The sequence below is a fragment of the Eleutherodactylus coqui genome, chromosome 2, assembly GCF_035609145.1.
Source record: "Eleutherodactylus coqui strain aEleCoq1 chromosome 2, aEleCoq1.hap1, whole genome shotgun sequence".
NCBI lineage: Eukaryota > Metazoa > Chordata > Amphibia > Anura > Eleutherodactylidae > Eleutherodactylus > Eleutherodactylus coqui.
In genome coordinates, this window is record NC_089838.1 from 196,939,218 (window position 1) to 196,958,704 (window position 19,487).

The following is a 19,487-nucleotide window of genomic DNA, read 5'->3' on the forward strand; positions in this document are numbered from 1 at the left end:
AGCACGGCCTGCTGACGCTTGCCCACCGCTGTGCTGCCACGCCGCGCGACACCGACTGCTGGCGACGTGCTGCTGACACATCTTGATTGCGAGACAGAGGTTGCGTAGGAGGAGGAGGGTGGTTTAGTGGAGGAAGCATACACCGCCGCAGATACCACCACCAAGCTGGGGCCCGCAATTCTGGGGGTGGGTAGGACGCGAGCGGTCCCAGGCTCTGACTCTGTCCCAGCCTCCACTAAATTCACCCAATGTGCCGTCAGGGAGATATAGTGGCCCTGCCCGCCTGTGCTTGTCCACGTGTCTGTTGTTAAGTGGACCTTGGCAGTAACCGCGTTGGTGAGGGCGCGTACAATGTTGCGGGAGACGTGGTCGTGCAGGGCTGGGACGGCACATCGGGAAAAGTAGTGGCGACTGGGAACCGAGTAGCGCAGGGGGTTGCGCAGCCATCATGCTTTTGAAAGCCTCCGTTTCCACAAGCCTATACGGCAGCATCTCCAGGCTGATCAATTTGGCTATGTGCACGTTTAACGCTTGAGCATGCGGGTGCGTGGCGGCGTACTTGCGCTTGCGCTCAAACACTTGCGCTAGCGACGGCTGGACGGTGCGCTGAGAGACATTGGTGGATGGGGCCGAGAACAGCAGAGGTGAGGGTGTGGGTGCAGGCCAGGAGACGGTAGTGCCTGTGTCCTGAGAGGGGGGTTGGATCTCAGTGGCAGGTTGGGGCACAGGGGGAGAGGCAGTGGTGCAAACCGGAGGCGGTGAACGGCCTTCGTCCCACCTTGTGGGGTGCTTGGCCATCATATGTCTGTGCATGCTGGTGGTGGTGAGGCTGGTGGTGGTAGCTCCCCGGCTGATCTTGACGCGACAAAGGTTGCACACCACTGTTCGTCGGTCGTCTGCACTCTCAGTGAAAAACTGCCAGACCTTTGAGCACCTCGGCCTCTGCAGGGTGGCATGGCGCGAGGGGGCGCTTTGGGAAACAGTTGGTGGATTATTCGGTCTGGCCCTGCCTCTACCCCTGGCCACTGCACTGGCTCTTCCAACCTGCTCTGCTGCTGCACTTTCCCCCCCCTCTGAAGACCTGTCCTCAGTAGGCTTAGCAAACCAGGTGGGGTCAGTCACCTCATCGTCCAGCTGCTCTTCCTCCGAATCCTCTGTGCGCTCCTCCCTCGGACTTACTCCGATTACTACTACCTGAGTGATAGACAACTGTGTCTCATCATCATCGTCCTCCTCATCCACTGAAAGCTCTTGAGACAGTTGCCGGAAGTCCCCAGCCTCATCCCCCAGACCCCGGGAACTTTCCAAAGGTTGGGCATCGGTCACGACAAACTCCTCCGGTGGGAGAGGAACCATTGCTGCCCATTCTGGGCAGGGGCCCGAGATCAGTTCCTGGGAGTCTGCCTGCTCCTCAGAATGTGTCATTGTAATGGAGTGAGGAGGCTGGGAGGAAGGAGGAGCAGCAGCCAGAGGATTCAGAGTTGCAGCAGTGGACGGCGCAGAACTCTGGGTGGTCGATAGATTGCTGGATGCACTTTCTGCCATCCACGACAGGAACTGCTCACGCTGCTCATTTTCTAATAAAGGTCTACCGCGTGGACCCATTAATTGTGAGATGAATGTGAGGATGCCAGAAACGTGCCTTTCTCCTAATCCCGCAGCAGTCGGCTGCGATACACCTGGATCAGGAGCTCGGCCTGTGCCCACACTCTGACTTGGGCCTCCGCGTCCTAGCCCGCGTCCACGTCCTCTAGGCCTACCCCTACCCCTCAGCATGGTGTATTACCAGTAGTGCAGAAACAGAACGCTGTAATTAAATGTGCCGCTTATTGGCCTGTGGTTGGAGGCTGACTTCGCTTACGGAACGCATAGCAGAGCCAGGAAAGAATTTTGCGCAAGCCTGCTGTAACACTTAGCTGGCTGCGTATTAATTAGGACAACTACCTCCAGCAGAGACGCAGTACACTCAGGACGGTCACAGCAGCCCAAATAGATTTTTTTGTACCAAATTTTTTTTGGAAAAGCCCACTGCCTATATAGACAGTATATGTCTTTGACCTTTTTCACTGTCCCTGCCTCAGCACTACTGGCCCTATACTATGTAAAATTACTGCAGACTGTTTCCCTCTGGACAGGATGACAGCGGTAATGTAATGGGCAACGCAGAGCCAGGAAAGAATTTTGCGCAAGGCTGCTGTAACACTTAGCTGGCTGCGTATTAATTAGGACTACTACCCCCAGCAGAGACGCAGTACACTCAGGACGGTCACAGGCAGCCCAAATAGGTTTTTTTGTCCCAAATGTTTTTGGAAAAGCCCACTGCCTATATAGACAGTATATGTCTTTCACCTTTTTCACTGTCCCTGCCTCAGCACTACTGGCCCTATACTATGTAAACTTACTGCAGACTGTTTCCCTCTGGACAGGATGACAGCGGTGATGTAACGGGCAACGCAGAGCCAGGAAAGAATTTTGCGCAAGCCTGCTGTAACACTTAGCTGGCTGCGTATTAATTAGGACTACTACCCCCAGCAGAGACGCAGTACACTCAGGACGGTCACAGGCAGCCCAAATAGATTTTTTTGCCCTAAATTTTTGGGGAAAAGCCCACTGCCTATATAGACAATATATGTCTTTCACCTTTTTTACTGTCCCTGCCTCAGCACTACTGGCCCTATACTATGTAAAATTACTGCAGACTGAGGACGCAATGCTCTGCACGGCCGATATACAAAAAAAAAAAAAAAGTGCAACACTGCAAAAAGCAGCCTCAACAGTACTGCACACGGTCAGATGTGGCCCTAAGAAGGACCGTTGGGGTTCTTGAAGCCTAAAATTACTCCTAACACTCTCCCTATAGCAGCTCCAGCATCAGCAGCACTTTCCCTGAGCTATGTCAGAATGCATCTGTGGCGAGCTGCGGGAGGGGCCAATTTATATACTCGGGTGACACCTGATCTCGCCAGCCACTCACTGCAGGGGGGTGGTATAGGGCTGGAACATCACAGGAGGAAGTTGTAATGCCTTCCCTGTCTTTCTATTGGCCAGAAAAGCGCGCTAACGTCTCAGAGATGAAAGTGAAAGTAACTCGAACATCGCGTGGTGCTCGCCTCTAGTAACGAGCATCTCGAACACGCTAATACTCGAACGAGTATCAAGCTCGGACGAGTACGTTCGCTCATCTCTAGTAATGAGCTATAAACCCAGCTCCTGGCAGTGTCTGTCTGGGTTCTAGGGTGAGCAGTCATGTTACTTCTGTTCTGTGCAACTTGCTGTCTTTTCTGTGCTGTGTAACTTGTATTCTGTCCTGTTGCAGCTTTCTCTGTGATCTATGCTCTCGTCCTGTCCTGTTGCAGCTTGCTCTGTGATCTGTGCTCTGTTCCTGTCCTGTTGCAGCTTGCTGTGAGATCTGTGTGACCTGTGTTCTGTTCCTGTCCTGCTGCAGCTTGCTGTGTGATCTGTGTCCGGTGCCGCTGGACTTCTGGTTAGTGTAGGGACTAGCGGTATAGCCAGGAGCCATGAAGTGGCCCGCTAGCTTCCATGTTTTGTACAAGATGTCAACTAATACCTGATATTTATATTCAGCTTATCATCTGTTACTAGTGGTTGCATTTTGGCTGATGTATGCTGTGTGTTCTGGCATTGTGTGTCCTGTTATTTTGTCCCTGTCATGTGGTATTTGTATGTATCCTGTTCTGGTGCGTGGTTCCTAGGATCAGCCAAGGCCCAATTCCGAAGACCGCTGGGCCACCCTTTATTGGGGCGATGTCCCTGCTTAGCTAGGGTCATGTCATCCTCCCTGGTAGCACAGGGTAAGTTTGCCTTAAACCCGCTTGAAACCCGTGTGTATCCGTATCTTTGGTCACGATCGTGTTGTCCCTGTGCTTAGTTTGCTCACACGATCGTAACTGAAAGATCTGTAAAACAAAGTACTAGATGTGTGAGACTATACAAAGGACAATGAAGAAAAATGGAAATAACTCCTAGCTTCTTTCCCTGATCTGACCTAACTAAACCTGATAACAGTGGAGCACCCACCCCCAAAAGAACAACCCCATAGCTAGAACCTTACTAGATTCCCTAACTATCCCCAGATGTAATAGAGGAAAAAAGAAAAGAACAAGGAGAGGGTGAGACTAGAAATACAAAATAATGAAGTAAGGATGTAGTATGAAAGTGGTGGAGAATATTCAAGAGACAAACTGGCAATGGTTATTCCGAAGTCCAAAAGTCCTCTTAATGAACACACAAAGTAGTATAACGGAGCTCCTAAGCCAAACACACAGAACTACCCAGGACCAGTATACAAGTCGCTGACAAACAAGTGGCCTCTACTCAGAGGAGTCTCAATATATATCTTAAAGGGGTTCCGACATGAATAATGTTTTTATGCTTTAGCAGCCATTGTTCCCCGGTCTGCCTAATGGACACAGGGGACCCACGGTTTAATGGCTGCTAAAACATAAAAACATAATACTTACCTTTTCTTCTGTTGTTGTTGTCAGCAGGGGTGTCATCTCCCAGCAGGCGCTGCTCTTCCTCTTCTTCCTCCACGAACCGCGCCGCTCTGGGATCGCGCGCATGCGCAGTGGAGAGGTGCCCTCTGACGGGAGTCAGGACGGGCCGCGTCTCCACTGCGCACGCGCAGAATCTCTGAGTTCAGCCAGGACAGACGGGCCGCCCACAGCAAGCACTGCTTGTGACGTGCTTGCTGTGGGCGGCCCGTCCGTTCACCTCGGAAGTGGGTGACGGATGGAGCAAAACACGAAGCGGTCATTTTGACCGCTCCTGCTCTGCTTCTACAAGCCACAGAAAAAGATGCAGGCAAGGTCAGTAAAATTTTTTTTTTTTAATGTCAGAACCTCTTTAACGGAGTTACTGATAGGCTCACTGGGATGAAAGACAGCAGCACCAGTCAGGTGGACCAGGCTTTAAAGGATTCCTTCTGTGGAACACCACCACCAGGCATCTATGTGTTCACATCTGCTACCGGAATCCCTCATCCGATCCATAACCCCACCAATGAACAAAATACTGTAGGGGATTTATGGATGCAGTAAGGACTTGTGAAAAACATTTGTCATTTTTAACAGCTATGGAACCTGCAGTCTAAGTGAAGGATTAATCACCTCAGTCATCATATGAGGACCAATAAACCAGGGTCCGAATTTGGATGAAAGGAGTTTTAGCTTAATATTTTTTAGTAGAAAACCACACCTTCTGTCCAAGCAGAAAACTAGAACATTCCAATCTCCTTTAATCTGTGCCTGTTTTATACTAAACAAGTGAGTGCTTAATATGGTTTTGAAACTCCTTCCACACAGTACAAAAACAAGAAGAAAAGACAGTTTCTTCAGGAACATTAGAAGCTATAGTGGATAAGAAGCCAAAGCAGCGATGAAAGCCATAATTACAAAATAACGGCGACGTGCTTGTTGACTCAAATATGATTTTTTTTTTAATGTAACTTTTGCCAAGGACAAAAAAAGAACAATTTTCCTAGTTGTCAGATACAAAATAGCACGGGTATTGCTTCTGTCTTTGATTCAGTTTCTCCATTTGTCTGTTTGTCTCAGGATGGTTGAAAGAAGAGAACGACAACTGGATATTGAAATGCGCACACAAGGAACACCAAAATGTAGACACAAACTGAACGCAACTCTCACAAGCTGACATTTTTTCAATGTCATGGCAAATAAATAGTCTCCAAAACTTTCCAGAAATTAGTTTACATGTGTTAGTAATAACTAGGGCGTCCTGCGCAGACAGTATTGTGCATTTCCATAATTAATTGAAGATGCAAACAATTTACCTTCTGTAAGAGCATGGGGAGCAAGGTTTTGAGTCTCTCTAATCTGAGACTCCAGATCCAACGAGGCAGCTGAAATGACTACTCTTTCTGCCAGAATAGGAGTTGCTGGTCCCTCGGGAACCTGTGGAACAAAAGATCTGGAAAGAGCATCAGCTTTAACCCCTTAATGACCAAGTACAGTAAATTTAGGGCACTTGGTCCTAGGCTTTAACCCTATCCGATAGCAAAAATATGGCTTGGGATTAAAGCCTCTGCTCCTGAAATCAAGCAGAAGCAGGTTGAGTCTTCAGCTGTCGGGTCACAGCCAAGAACCCAAAGGAGAAGCAGTTAAAAAACTGCTTCTGCCTTCTCCTTTCCAGTCTACACAGCGCTTATTGAGTGCTATGTACTAAAGAGTGAAAGTTAATGTATTGCTTCCAATATGCGATCAGGTGATTGCTGGGTGCCCCTGTCACAGCAAAGCCCAGAAGCCTTATATGACATCATGGGGAACATAAATGGTAAAAAAATGGTTACAAAAATAAGTTTAAAAAAAGATTATAGAATAAAATTTAAAAAAAAATAAAAATATATATATAAAAAGAAAATGACCAGCCGCCGATGCTAACCAAAACCGCCAGATGCGCCCTGTAATCCAAAACTATACAAATTATATATATCAAAAGGTCTGCAACAAAATGAGAAATCCATTCCCATACTTTATTTTAGCTTAAATATACAAATTTTAAAAACAAACAACTATATATCTCTTAGAAAATATTTTTTTTAGTTCATTACTCTAAATAAGACAAAAAAAACGGGAAGAAAAAAATCTGTAAAAAAAGCTATTAAAAAATAGCCCTAGGGTGGACCTCCATAAGAAAAGCCATAACAAATGAAAGATGGCAGGGAAACCTACTTTAAAATGATACATGATGTGATATATGGCTGTGATATTTCCCCGGATCCCAGAGGACCGACCCGATTGCAGGCGTGTCCTAGATGCTCCCAACCAAAATCCGACTTTTTGCATGGTATCTGGCATTGTCCTGAAATTAAAACCTTTTGGGAGAGGACTCAGGCGCTTGTGCAGAAAGTTGTGGAACTGTCTATGCAGTGTATTTTACTCTCTTCCTAATCAGGCAAAAAAATTCTAATATGATACACACAATTATTATAATAAGCAAAAGGTGTTCGTTGATAAATTGACTACAAGCCAACCCGCAGAAAGTTTCAGATATACTGCAACAGTCAAAACACATGTTAAGGATGGAAAGATTGGAGATAGAAAGGTGTGCAGAGTCCCAATCATCAAAGTTTTTCATAAAAATGGCAGGTCTTTATAGATAAGGTGACTAGATTTTCCCATAGTCAAAGTGAGACATAGGAGTGTGGTCAGGGGCGGGGCTTATAACGACGTATGATTTTACCTCTGTCGTTATAAAAAGTACCTCACCGGTTCAAAATAAGATGGAGCAAATTCTGCAGCATTTCTGCATGCAAAAAACAGTCAAAATATGTACTATTGGTGCAAATTTTGACTGAAAACCAGCTGCATATCCGAAGCTGATTTCATACCATGTGGCGCTCCCCCCTTACCTCCTCTTCTGTAGGCTTCCTGCTGTTAGCGCTCCCGGCTTCCAGTTCCCAGTGGCCTGTAGCGGCATCACCTGACCAGTGGTGACACACCTGACCAGGCTACTGGGGAGCACTGACAGCGGTCAGCCCTCGGAGGAGGTGAGGGGGAGCACAGCTGCATATCTGCAGCTGATTTTTAGTCACAATCTGCACCAATGGTATAGATTTTGACAGTTTTTTTAGCTGGGGAAATTTACGCTGCGGACATTCCGCAGTATTTCCGCTATGTGTAAACACACTCCAAGCCAACTTGAGATATGCTGCCACGTGCACAGTGGCCTCAGTAGTAATAGTGTCTCCTTTACCAGCCCCAGCAATAATAGTGACCTCCCCACAGTACCCCAATAGTATTAGTGCTCCCCTATACCAGCCCCAGCAATAATAATGACCCCGCACAGTATACCCAGCAATAATAGTGTCACCCTACAGTAGCCGCAGCAGTAATAGTGAACTCCCAAAGTAGCCCCAGCAGTAATAGTGACACTCCACAGTATCCCCAGCAATAGTAGCGACTCCCACAGAAGCCCCAGCAATAATAGTGACCCCCCCATAGAAGCCCCAGCAATAATAGTGAGCCCCACAGAAGCCCCAGCAATAATAGCGACCCCCACAGTATTCCCAGAAATAAAAGTGACCCCCACAGTATCCCCAGCAATAGTAGTGACCCCCACAGTATTCCTAGCAATAATAGTGACCCCCACAGTAGCCCCAGCAATAATAGCGAGCCCCCACAGAAGCCCCAGCAATAATAGTGAGCCCCACAGAAGCCCCAGTAATAATAGTGACCCCCACAGTATTCCCAGAAATAAGTGACCCCCCCAGTATCCCCAGCAATAGTAGTGACCCCCACAGTATCCCTAGCAATAATAGTGACCCCCACAGTAGCCCCAGCAATAATAGCGAGCCCCCACAGAAGCCCCATAGTATTAGTGCTCCCTCTAAGCCCCCTATACTTACCTCTTCCTGGTCTTCACAGCGCCGACACTCCTCCCTGCTGCCAGTGGAAGTGTGTGCTCGTGCAGCAGTGCCTCCTCCCTTCTCCTCTCCCCTTGCGGAACCAAAGAGGAGAGGTTAGGGGAGGAGGGGATGGAGATCCCGGATACACACACTGCTAGGCAGCTTTGATTTTCTCCACAGCCATTCAGCGCACCTAGAGCACCGCCGGATGAAGCAAGTATTGGATGTGAGCCAGGGTTGCCGTGGTCTGTGGCAAATGGCTTGGGTCACAGGGCATGCCACTTCATCCATGGCATGCCTGAGGGTGGTGTGGTAATGTTCGGCAGCCAGACTAGGGCAGGAGAGGAGAGATAGGGGACAGGAAGGGCTGGATAGTCTCAGCGAAGTGATGGGTGTGGATGGTCTGTAGGTTCCTAGAGGTGCGACAGATAGGAGGGTTTGGGGAAGTGCTAGGGTGCCTGATGGAGAAAGAGAGGAGGTTGTGATCTGAGAGTGGAAAGGGGGAGTTAGTAAAGTGGGAGGCAGAGCAGAGGCGCAGGAAAATTAAATCGAGAGTGTTGGTGTCTCTGTGAGTGGGAGAGTCTGAGGGCCAATGTCCGCGGGCGGATTTGATTTGTAGAAAGCTCGCAGGAGATCCGCAAAGGAAGCAGCCCATAGGGATGCATTAGCATCTGCAAAACAATTTTAAGCATGCAAATATGATTTTTATTCCCAGCATGCGGATAGCACGCGCGGGAAGAAATCGCAGCAATGCTCCATTTTTCAATGAACTGAGTGAAGGCCATCCGATCCCCAGGACAGCCACAGCTGTCAGTGTGGACATGCCGCGGATCCGAAGGAAAGCAGGAGATTACAAAAAAAAAATTGCACTGAGTATGCATCTGGCACATCTCCAGCGCGTCCGTACGCATCAGCCGTGCAGAAGAAAAAAGATCTGGCTAGTATGGAGGAGACCCGCGCTGGATCTAGACAGGTAAGAAAATGTATTTTCCTGTCCATGTCTGCGGGCACAGCTGGATTCCACTGCATGCAAGTGGACATGGGGCCTGAGAACTGTAAATGAGGAGGTGAGCGTTGAAAGCTGAGACAGGTGAGCAGCTGGGGTCATTAGTAGGGATATCGAAATCGCCAAGAAAGAGGGTTGGGATTTCACAGGATAGGAAGTTAGGGACCCAGGCAGCGAAATGGTCTTGGAACAGGTGGGTGGGACCTGGGGGCTGGTAGATAACTGCGACAAGCAGGGACAGTGGGCGGAAGAGTCGTGGGGTGTGGGCTTCAAATGGCTGGAAGCTGAATGGAGGAATGACCTAGAAGGTATAGTGTTGCGAGAGGAGGACACCTACTTCTTCACCACGCCTGTCGTCTGATATGGGGGTGTTGGAGAACTCCAGGCCAAGGCTAATGCAGCAGGGGAGGTAGAATTAGACTGCTGTATCCATATTTCGGCGAGGGCGAATGGGTTGAAGTATTTGGTGGTGAAGAGGTCGTGGATAGTTGGGATTTTGTTGCACGTGGATTGGGAGTTTCATAGGGTGAATTTGAACGATGTGGGGGGTGTGCATGGGCTAGTGGATGGGCTAGTAGGGTGGTTTGGTATGATTGAGTTGAGATATTGGTAGAGAGCAGCACATGGTGGGCCAGGGTTGGGAGATATGTCCCCTGCTGCTAGGAGTAGGAGGGCAGCGAGGGTGAGCAGGTGATTGGGGGATCTGTTAAGGTGTTTCTTGGTGGTGTGGGGGGGGGGGGATGGAGACGTCTGAGGAAGGTGAAAAGTGCATGGGAGCCTTGCATGGGTGAGGAGAGCAGGGAAGGGCTGATGTGGATGGAGTGTATTGGGGCTGGGTGTAGGAAGAAAGTATTAAGGCTTGTGGTGAGGATAGTGGTTGAGGTTAGTGTAAAGATGAGGATATTAATGTGCAGGGTGTGATTGAGCATGGAGTTTACCTGTCTTCTGCTTTGTTGAACTGTGCTATTTAACTGCATCATTCGACTGCATACGACACTTTATCCCGGACACTTAATACTGGACACCCATGCGCGGCAATGAGGCTACCACCAGATAATCGTTGTGTGCAAAATGATTGCTCAAACGGGAGTTTGAGTGACAGTTTTGACTGTTCAATTTGCATAAGTGATTAAGTAGCTAATTAGCTACTTAACAGATTATTAGTGTGTAAATGAAGCTCACGCTGTATGCAGAAGACAAGCGGGACCGCAGTCTTCTGAATACAGCTGTTCTCGGAGTGCTCAGCTGTTATATACAGCTTAGCGCTGCGAGCGGGGTATACAGAAGACAAGCGGGGTCACTTGTCTTCTGCATACAGATGTTGTCTTCGTGGAGCACTCAGCTGGTATACAGCTGAGCACTCCGATCGGGGTATGTAGAAGACAGCTGGAGCGCTTGTCTTCTGCATACTTGTGATTTGTTCTCAGCTGTATCTGCTGAGAACTCAGCGAATGGTCCTGATAAAGCTGATTGTTGACTTTTAGCAAGCTAAAAGTCAGCGATCAGCGAGAAGTGCACTAAAAGTGCACGACGGCCGCGCGTTTAGACACAACGATTATCACTCAAAAGATGGCGAATTTTGAGTGATAATCGTTGCGTCTAAATGGGCCTTAACATGAGACAGAGGTGGGGGGAAATTCTGTTGGGGGGAGATGAGAGGAAAAGATGCATGTGGTAACAAATGAAGTCAATTCAGTTTGAATGGAGCAATAGAACATATCAATCACACACAGAATATGACATAAAAACCTAGAATATGTATAAAATCCTTTTTTTACTCTGTTTTCAACTCGGGGCATCTCACTGCAATATAATTTATTATAAAATCAAGTTCTCATTAATGGACAAGGAAAAAACAAAAATATAATTATTATGAATAAGAAACTCCTGAATAAAAAGAACAATTTCAGCCCCAAATCACAAACTGAACGAATGAGAACCAAGCTTGAGTATCGTCCGCCTCTCTGTGTATTGTAACAAGTGTAAACAAACATGTTTCTTGCCGCCGGATATTGGTCTATGTAGCTGTCAGTTGTAGAAGTGCTGAGTGCTTCTAAGAAAGACAATTGAGTATGAGGGGCAGCTCTCATCCATCACCTCCTCTCTCCTCCCCGCTCTGTGACTCCTCCTGGCATCTCCCTGTTCCTCCAGCCTCTCCTCTCCTTACCGTGTTTGTCTCTGGGCTGTTGTATATCATCATCTGTCCCCTGTACACTGCTGTCCCCCCATCATAACCTCCCCATCCGATTCTCTCTCCATATCACACCGCATCATCCAGACCCCAGTCCCTGTGCCTCCCCTGCATCTCCCATCCTCTGTGACACAGCTGCAGTATGGAGGATGTGGATGGTCAGAGCTCAGCCAGAGCCCAGCAGATGACAGGTGATGATGATGTTCTGTATCATGCATATTCCCATGGCTTCAAACATCTACGCTGTGTATTTCTCCTTTATGCATTGTTCATCATGCACATTATGTAACAGCCTCTGTCTCCTTCATACAACGATCACACATGTTATAGGGATCACATGACGCTGTAGCCGGCACTGCATGATATGCAAGCTTAAGCTGCTGCTCCTGTCAGTAGGGATCACCCATCATGGGTCATATACTCTACCATCGTCACTTACTGCAGAACATGCTGACATTTGTCTTTATGCCAGATGTCAGCTCGCTATGCGGTGATGCAGCTTAATATTGCTTCTTTTCTAGCAGTGATTGTGGATGACCTTGTCTTATTGCTCCTCGTTGCTGCAGCAAATTTGTATTCTTTATATAAATGTAGATTATGCGGTGTAAAGGCATTTATACATGAGGCTGGCTGGAGACGTAATAACCAAGGTTTGCTCCATAGTGATGATAAATAGCTTGCCACCATAGACATTTTGAATGTCATTACAGAACAACAAGCTCAAAGGTTCTCTTAACTCAGAAGTAAAGGATCCAATTCTGGCTACCTGCGACTTGCCACTAAGGGATTTACTGCTTAGGCTTTGTTCACATCTGTGTTGGCCTCCGTCGCAGATTTCCAATGAATTAAGGGAAAAAGGAGAGCTGTGTGCAGTGCTATTTTGGCTGGTTAAGTGCTAAAGTGCATAATGGCAATTAAATGGAACCAATTATAGTTAGTGGCTTCCATCCAGCATGTGGCAGATCCGACACTTCCAGTTTTACTATTTATTGGCTGCTATGGATGAAGCTAAACAACAGAATTAAACCATGCAAGTGTGAACGAGCCCTTATGGATTTATTTAGCTGTCACTGAACTAAATAATATGTAGAAATGCCATATACTATGGTACTAAGCTCCCCCTAGTGGCAAATGCAAAGTAGACTGAATTGTATCATTTTAATGTTATGGCTGTATTAAAAGGAGTATCCCCGGGTTTTTACTAATGATCGATCATCAATTTGATCAAAGATGGTCCAATGCTCAGGATCCCTTCCAATCAGCTGATCGTCCAGCCCACTGTCAGTGCAGCGGGACTGAACTTCATTAGGAGTAGAGATGAGCGAACGTACTCGTTTAGGGCGATTTCGCACTCGAGCACCGCTTTTTTCGAGTTACTGACTACTCGGGCGAAAAGATTCGGGGGGCGGGGGGCGGCGTGGTGGAGCGGGCGGTAGCAGTGGGGAACAGGGGGGAGCTCTCTCTCTACCCCCCCACTCCCCTCTGCAACCCCCCGCTCACCTCCGGCGCCCCCCGAATCTTTTCGCCAAAGTAGTCAGTTACTCGAAAAAAGCGGTGCTCGAGTGCGAAACGAGTACGTTCGCTCATCTCTAATTAGGAGTAATCAGAGCCAGGAGTGTAATAGATGGATTCACTTCCATTGAAAACAATGGGAGCTATGCCTCCTATTGCCCTTCCAGCTCTGATTGCACTGAGTAGGAAATGTTTTAGGAGGCATCGCTCTCATTGATTTCAATGAGAATGAGGCCATCTATTACTCTTCCTGCCCTGACCACTGATGAGGATGCACTGCATTGACAGCGGGCCGGACGATCAGCTGATTGGCGGAGTTCCGAACAGTGGACCCCCACTATCCTGAAAAGGTCATCAATAGTAAAAGTCCGAAACACGCCTTCAGCAAGAGATCTGAAGTTCTGTTTTTTAGAAAAATACATTATGAATTTAATCTGAACAAGAACTTGGACTATAGTTGCTATAACTTTCTTGTTTGTGTACACATTGGGGCATATTCATTAGTGTTTCTACATCAGTTTGATTTCCCTCCTTGCCAACCCCTTCTCAGAGTAACCAGAAGCTCTCCAAAATTCTGATTGTCATAAATAACTGTCAAACAATGTTGGTAGCGAAGGTGGACGACTTAAAGGATGACTTTGTTCTACTCAAACATGATTTGTAAAGTTACGAAAGAGGACCGCAGAGGCCAAGAGATAAATTTCAACCGAGGAGGACATCACTAGGCCTATCCTGGAGCTAATCATCTCCTTACACAAACAGGTGGCTGTCTCAGCTGACTGCGCAGAGGACTTTGAGAAATCTCCTGTGGCTCAACAATATCTGGAGAGTGGGTCTTCTTGAAAAAGTGGAGGGCATTAATCCCTTTTGTTGAAAGTTGGCTCAAGAACCTCCTGGATCAATACATCGTTTCTCCTTACTTTGCCATTTAAGGGGCTCGCAGACACCTATAATAATTCTAAAATATCCATTTTCCTAAACTATTCTGTATCTCTCCAAAAGCAATGCTCCAACTTTAATGTCTGCTTTAAGTCGACGAAGAAAGGCTATAAATATGCTATGCTTTTTCCCTGTTAAGCTGTGAATTGTTGATTCTTTACTTCTCCCACTGAAGCCTTGGAATAGTATAATGGCATCCCTTAAAATGTTGAGCTGGAATGTTAGACATCTCAGGCTGGTTTCACATCTGCGTTGGGACCTCCGGTCATTGGGGTCTGTTTAGTGCTGTTCGGTTCCGTCTTGAGACCGAGACGTTTGATTGTGGGGATTCCCCCTTCCTGCTCCCCGAACGGAACAGGAAAGTGGAGCCCCAAGTGCAGGTGTAAAACCACTCTCAGTTCTGAACTTAAAAGAGCCATTGTTTTGAATTCTATTAAAAACGACTCGCCCAGGTCATCAACCTCCAGGACACTCATTTAGTTGGGAAAACAATATTGGCCTTCAAGTGGGCATGGATCACCAGTGGCTATTATGCAAACTACTTTGAACAATTCGTTGGGAGTTTCGTCATTAGTGATTAATCAGGTTGCCAACGATCATTTTATGCTTAATCAATTTTTATTGAAACATTTTAGTTTTCACAAAACCGAAGATAAACATTTTCAATCATCGTCATTACAAATATCAGTCTTTAAACAAACCACTCATTACAGCTGAACACAATTAGGTACTTAAGTAAGTAAAGACAGTGATAAATTCCTGATTATGCTAATAACTCGCAATCAATATCACTGTCTGTCAAATGAACCAAAAGTGGCACTAAACCGAGCCCCATTTCTGAGCTTTCCAGATAATCTTAGCCCTTAGTACAGCTACCATAGTTAGATTATTCTTAAGAGAAGGAAAAAAAGGAGGGGGGGGGGGGGGGGGCTCATCCACACACCATACACACATCAGTAAGAAAGGAAGAATACATAGTTCAAGGATATATAGGAGAAAATATGCGTTTATCCCTATGAATAGTTATTATCTCTCTATTGGCCTATGGAAAGAAAAACTGATCCTAGACTGCAGTCTCCGGGTTTCCAATCAATCTTTCACATTTTGGAGATTTCTGCAAGTGCATCCAGGAACTCTAAATGCCTATAAACTTATCCTGCCAAGATAACATATTTCTGGCCAGGCTGCCCTTGTGCGAATGTGCCAACCAACATAGGGGACATGCAGAACGACATAGGTAAAGCTATCTTCGGGTAAGACCCCTGGTCTCAATGGCCTAGTTGGGGACTGGTACAAGGTAAGTTGTAATATGATGAAGAATTGTTTACAGAAACTGTTTGAGGCTATACACGACTGAGGTATCATACCCGATTCTGTATGTGAGGTCCTAATAGTTGTCCTACTGAAGCCTGGGACTCTTACTATCCTTACTAAATTCTAATATCAAATAGCCAACATTTTAGCTACTAGATTAAATAATGTTATTCTGACCTCAATACTCGCATACCAGATGGGCTTTATGCCTGGCAAGGCAAGGGATATTAATATTCAATGCTTACATCTAAATATTGCAGCAGCTAGTAGGGAATTTTCTCAAAGGTTTGTCTTTTCATTAGACATGTGCAAGGCTTTTGATTCTATCGAGTGGCAATACCTATGAATACTCCTCGCTAAGCTGAATTTAGGTCTGTGGTTTAGACCCTGGAGCCTTTGGTCAGTACCTTATGGCTTCACAGGCCTTCTTGCACAGTCTATCTCACTCTGTCCAGTTTGGGAATGGGAGTCCTGTCTGAGAGGTACACCTTTTTATTGAGCCCTTTCAGGTGCCTCATAAATAGGCTCATTATATAGCCCAACCTATTTCACACCTATTCCATTGCAGCACTCATTAATTTTGCCCTCTAGTGGCCACTTTAATAACTGCACCCCTACAATACATAACAGGAATATATGAAGGGAATCGTGGAAATGGAAATGTCTCAGACACTTTATAGTGCAAACAAAAAAAAAATATACTCTCTTACTTAGGCTGGGCTCACATGAACGGATTTAAATTGAGGATTCAACGATCGCCGTCCGTGCGGCAGCTCTGCGGTAAAACACGGGCATTGAAAGGCATGTATTTTCAAATTTTCGTTCACATTTTTGGGTACAAATTGTGTATTCTGCAAGCAAAAAAAAATCATGCTCTACTTTAGTGCGGATTCAGACTCCATTGAAATCAATGGATGCATGTGTTCCGTCGCCCATATGAAATTAACATTGGAACTAAGTATGAGGAGAGAGAAAGATGTTCTACTACTTTCTGGAGTTGTTTCCCTATCTGTGATATTTTTTCCGTGGACGGTACGCTGTGCATACATGTACATCCACATGGAAAAAGGCTCACATCCACGACCATTTGCAATTACTTTCCGCAATGTAATGCAGGTCTTTCGTTGCACAAATTCACATGTGGAATCCGACCTGTTCGTGTGAGCCCGTCTTTAAACATACAACACTCTTGGCAGTTATTGTTACTTTAAGTGGTACATATTCATAATGGTTACAGGATTTAGATCAGTGTTTCTCAATCTTTTCAAGCCAAGTAATCCCAAGTGACAAAACATTCCAGGTATCCCCAAAGAAGCAATCAGTATATAAATGTTAAAACAGTTGTTCCACCAAAAGAAGCTATCTCCTATCCACAGGATAAGGAATAACTAGCTGCTTGGTTGGGGTCCAAATGCTGAGACCCTCGCTGATCAACAGGGGTCCTGAAGGTCCACAAATTAATAGAATGGCACTTCAGCATTTGCGCTGCTGCTTCATTAAAGGGAACCTGTCACCTCCCAAAAGCATGGTGGTCTTAGAGGAAGGGACAGGAAGCCGAGTAATGCATTTTTTATATTTATCCACTCTCCCAATCCTTTGCTGTCACTCTCTGAAGTCCAAGTGTGGTTGAAAAATATGACTCTTTTCAGTTTGTTGTGCGCACGCTTCTCCATAGAATGCTATATGAGAGCACATGCAGGGCAGTCTGAGAACAGATTTTTATGCCATGCAGGTATTTCAGGGGGGGGTGACAGAGCTGGAACTGGCAAGTGTGTGAGTATAAAAAATAAGTCACCGGATTCCCCATCACTTCCCCTAACAGCACCATAACTTAGTTTGCTGTTGGGAGGTTACAGGTTCCCTTTAAGTTCCATGGGCTGGACTTAGTCAAGTGCTTGAACTTGGCTATTTCTGTGCATATGAAACCATTGCTTGATTTATTCAGGGACTTTTGGGTCATTCTCACGATCAGTGGTGCAGTCCAACCCACACAATCAGGTATTTATCCAGTGGATAAGGGAATAACTTTAACAAAATAAGGCTATGTTCACACAGGTTCTGTTTGGAGCCTCTCTTGGCAGTTTCATTATATCTGATGTGAAGAAAAACACAACATGCAGAGTTATTCTTTCCATTGAAATGTTGGACAACATGATGGAATGCCAAAGGATCCCATTATAAACGAATGATGCTCTGTTGGGTGCCATGGGTATCTTTTGTATGACGGTTTCGAGAATGCTACATGGCTTTCATTCAGAGGGGAAGAATAAAAAACAATGCATGTAGCACTTATATAGGACACTTCACAACTAATGGCATTTGAAATACAAACTGTTACGATCGTGTGGGCAAACTAAGTATGGGAGCCCACATGATCGCACCCAATAAGGGAAATGTAATGGATGGGATGCACGCACACAGGTAGCACCAGGGTCACACGGGATTCACACAGGTTTCAGGCAACTGACACTGTTCTATGCGGGAGCATGGCATGGCTCTACCTAAGCGGGGAACATTGCCCCAATAAGGGCAGCCCAGCGGTCTTCGGAACTCAGCCCTAGCTGATCCTAGGAACCACGCCACAGAACAGGAGACATACACATGCTACAGGACAGAGACAGAACCACAGGATGCACAGAGCCAGAACACAGAGCATACAGCAGCCAAAATGCAACTACTAGTAACAGATAAGCTGAATATAAATACCAGGTATTGGTTGACATGTTGTACAAGATGTTGAAAGCTAGCGGGCCATTTCACAGCTCCTGGTTATGGCTGCTAGTCCCTACACTAACCAGGAATCCAACAGAACCGGACAGAGTTCACACAGAAAGCTGCAACAGGACAGGACACATAGCAGGTCACACAGCAAACTGACAAGAAACTGACAGAAGTTAAACATACAAACAGACATGAACCAGCAAGACAGAGATCACTCAAAAAAGCTTGCAACAGGACAGAACAGAGCACTGGACACACAGCCAGCTGCATCAGGAACAGGACAGAACATGACTGATAACAAGTTACAGGACACAGACCTAACATGAGTACTTACCCTAGGGAACCCAGCCAGAGACTGACCAGGAGCTGGGTTTATATGTGAGCACAGACCCAGGAGATTGGCTAGCAGGAAGTACCACACCCAGCCAGCTCAATTAACCCTCAACCACCTGTGAGGTGTGCTGCTAGGAGTACATAGTACCACAGATCCCAGCAGCACACGTAACACAAACAGTACATATGACCTGCTTCAGCAAACCACAAAATGGAAATATACCATACACCAGACCTCCTAAATAAAACTATGGACCTCAGGCCAGATCTCCCCCTTATAAGACCCCAGACTACAGCTGTTTTCTACATATACCTCAAACCAGGCCCCAGACTAGTATACAGATTTTCTATATATACACACACTATAAAAATTAGACCCTTGTATATATAGGCTCTCTAAAAAGTACATACCCCAGATCAGACAACCTGAGACTGCGGCACGTACCTCTCTTTGGTACACTTCCATTGGTTGAAAGCCATTTATGCATAATGGCTTGGAGGTTTCTTTCACAACTTGCACTTGAATGGATGAACTGTAGAACAGATGCAGAAGTTTGCAGTCTCTTACTGGACACTTCTAACTCTCCTGGATTCAGTCCCAAGCTGGCTGATGGCTCTTGCTCAAACCTTACTGTGGGTCTAAAAGTGCATTTACACACACAGATGATCTCTCAAAATTCATCAGAAACTGACAGTTTTGAGCGATCATTTAGCATTACGTACTAATGGGTTAAATCAGCCCTTTAGTACTTCATTGGGTGTATTTGGAGAACAGTGGGTGGTCTGTTCTCTAAATACATCACTATTGTTCTCCAGCGGGACAGTGGCTGTTAACAGCTGTTAAAGAATGTGATCAGTGCTGCCCGCGGAGAACACAGCGTGCGGTCCGTCTTATCTTATCATCCTGAGGGATGAGGATTTCATGCAGACCTGAAGTCAGCAATGGACGAAAAGTGCACGGCAAGTGCATGATGGGCGCACATTAATACACAACAATTATCACTCAAAATATGGCTTTTGAGCGATAATCATGTGTAAAAGGGCCTTAGGGGAGGCTACCTGTTACCACAGCCTGCCTCTCTGAG

General features: G+C 46.3%; 1 protein-coding gene across 1 annotated transcript in view; it reads left to right on the top strand.

Annotated features, from left to right (window-relative positions):
• The first annotated feature begins 11,719 nt into the window (after positions 1-11,719).
• CCDC136 (coiled-coil domain containing 136) overlaps positions 11,720-19,487 on the top strand; it is a 34,306-nt gene continuing 26,538 nt past the window's right edge. Inside the window, exon 1 of the mRNA XM_066589926.1 lies at positions 11,720-11,774. Within this exon, the coding sequence (XP_066446023.1) occupies positions 11,726-11,774 (49 nt within the window). The 5' untranslated portion in view covers positions 11,720-11,725. The remainder of the gene's footprint in view (positions 11,775-19,487) is intronic.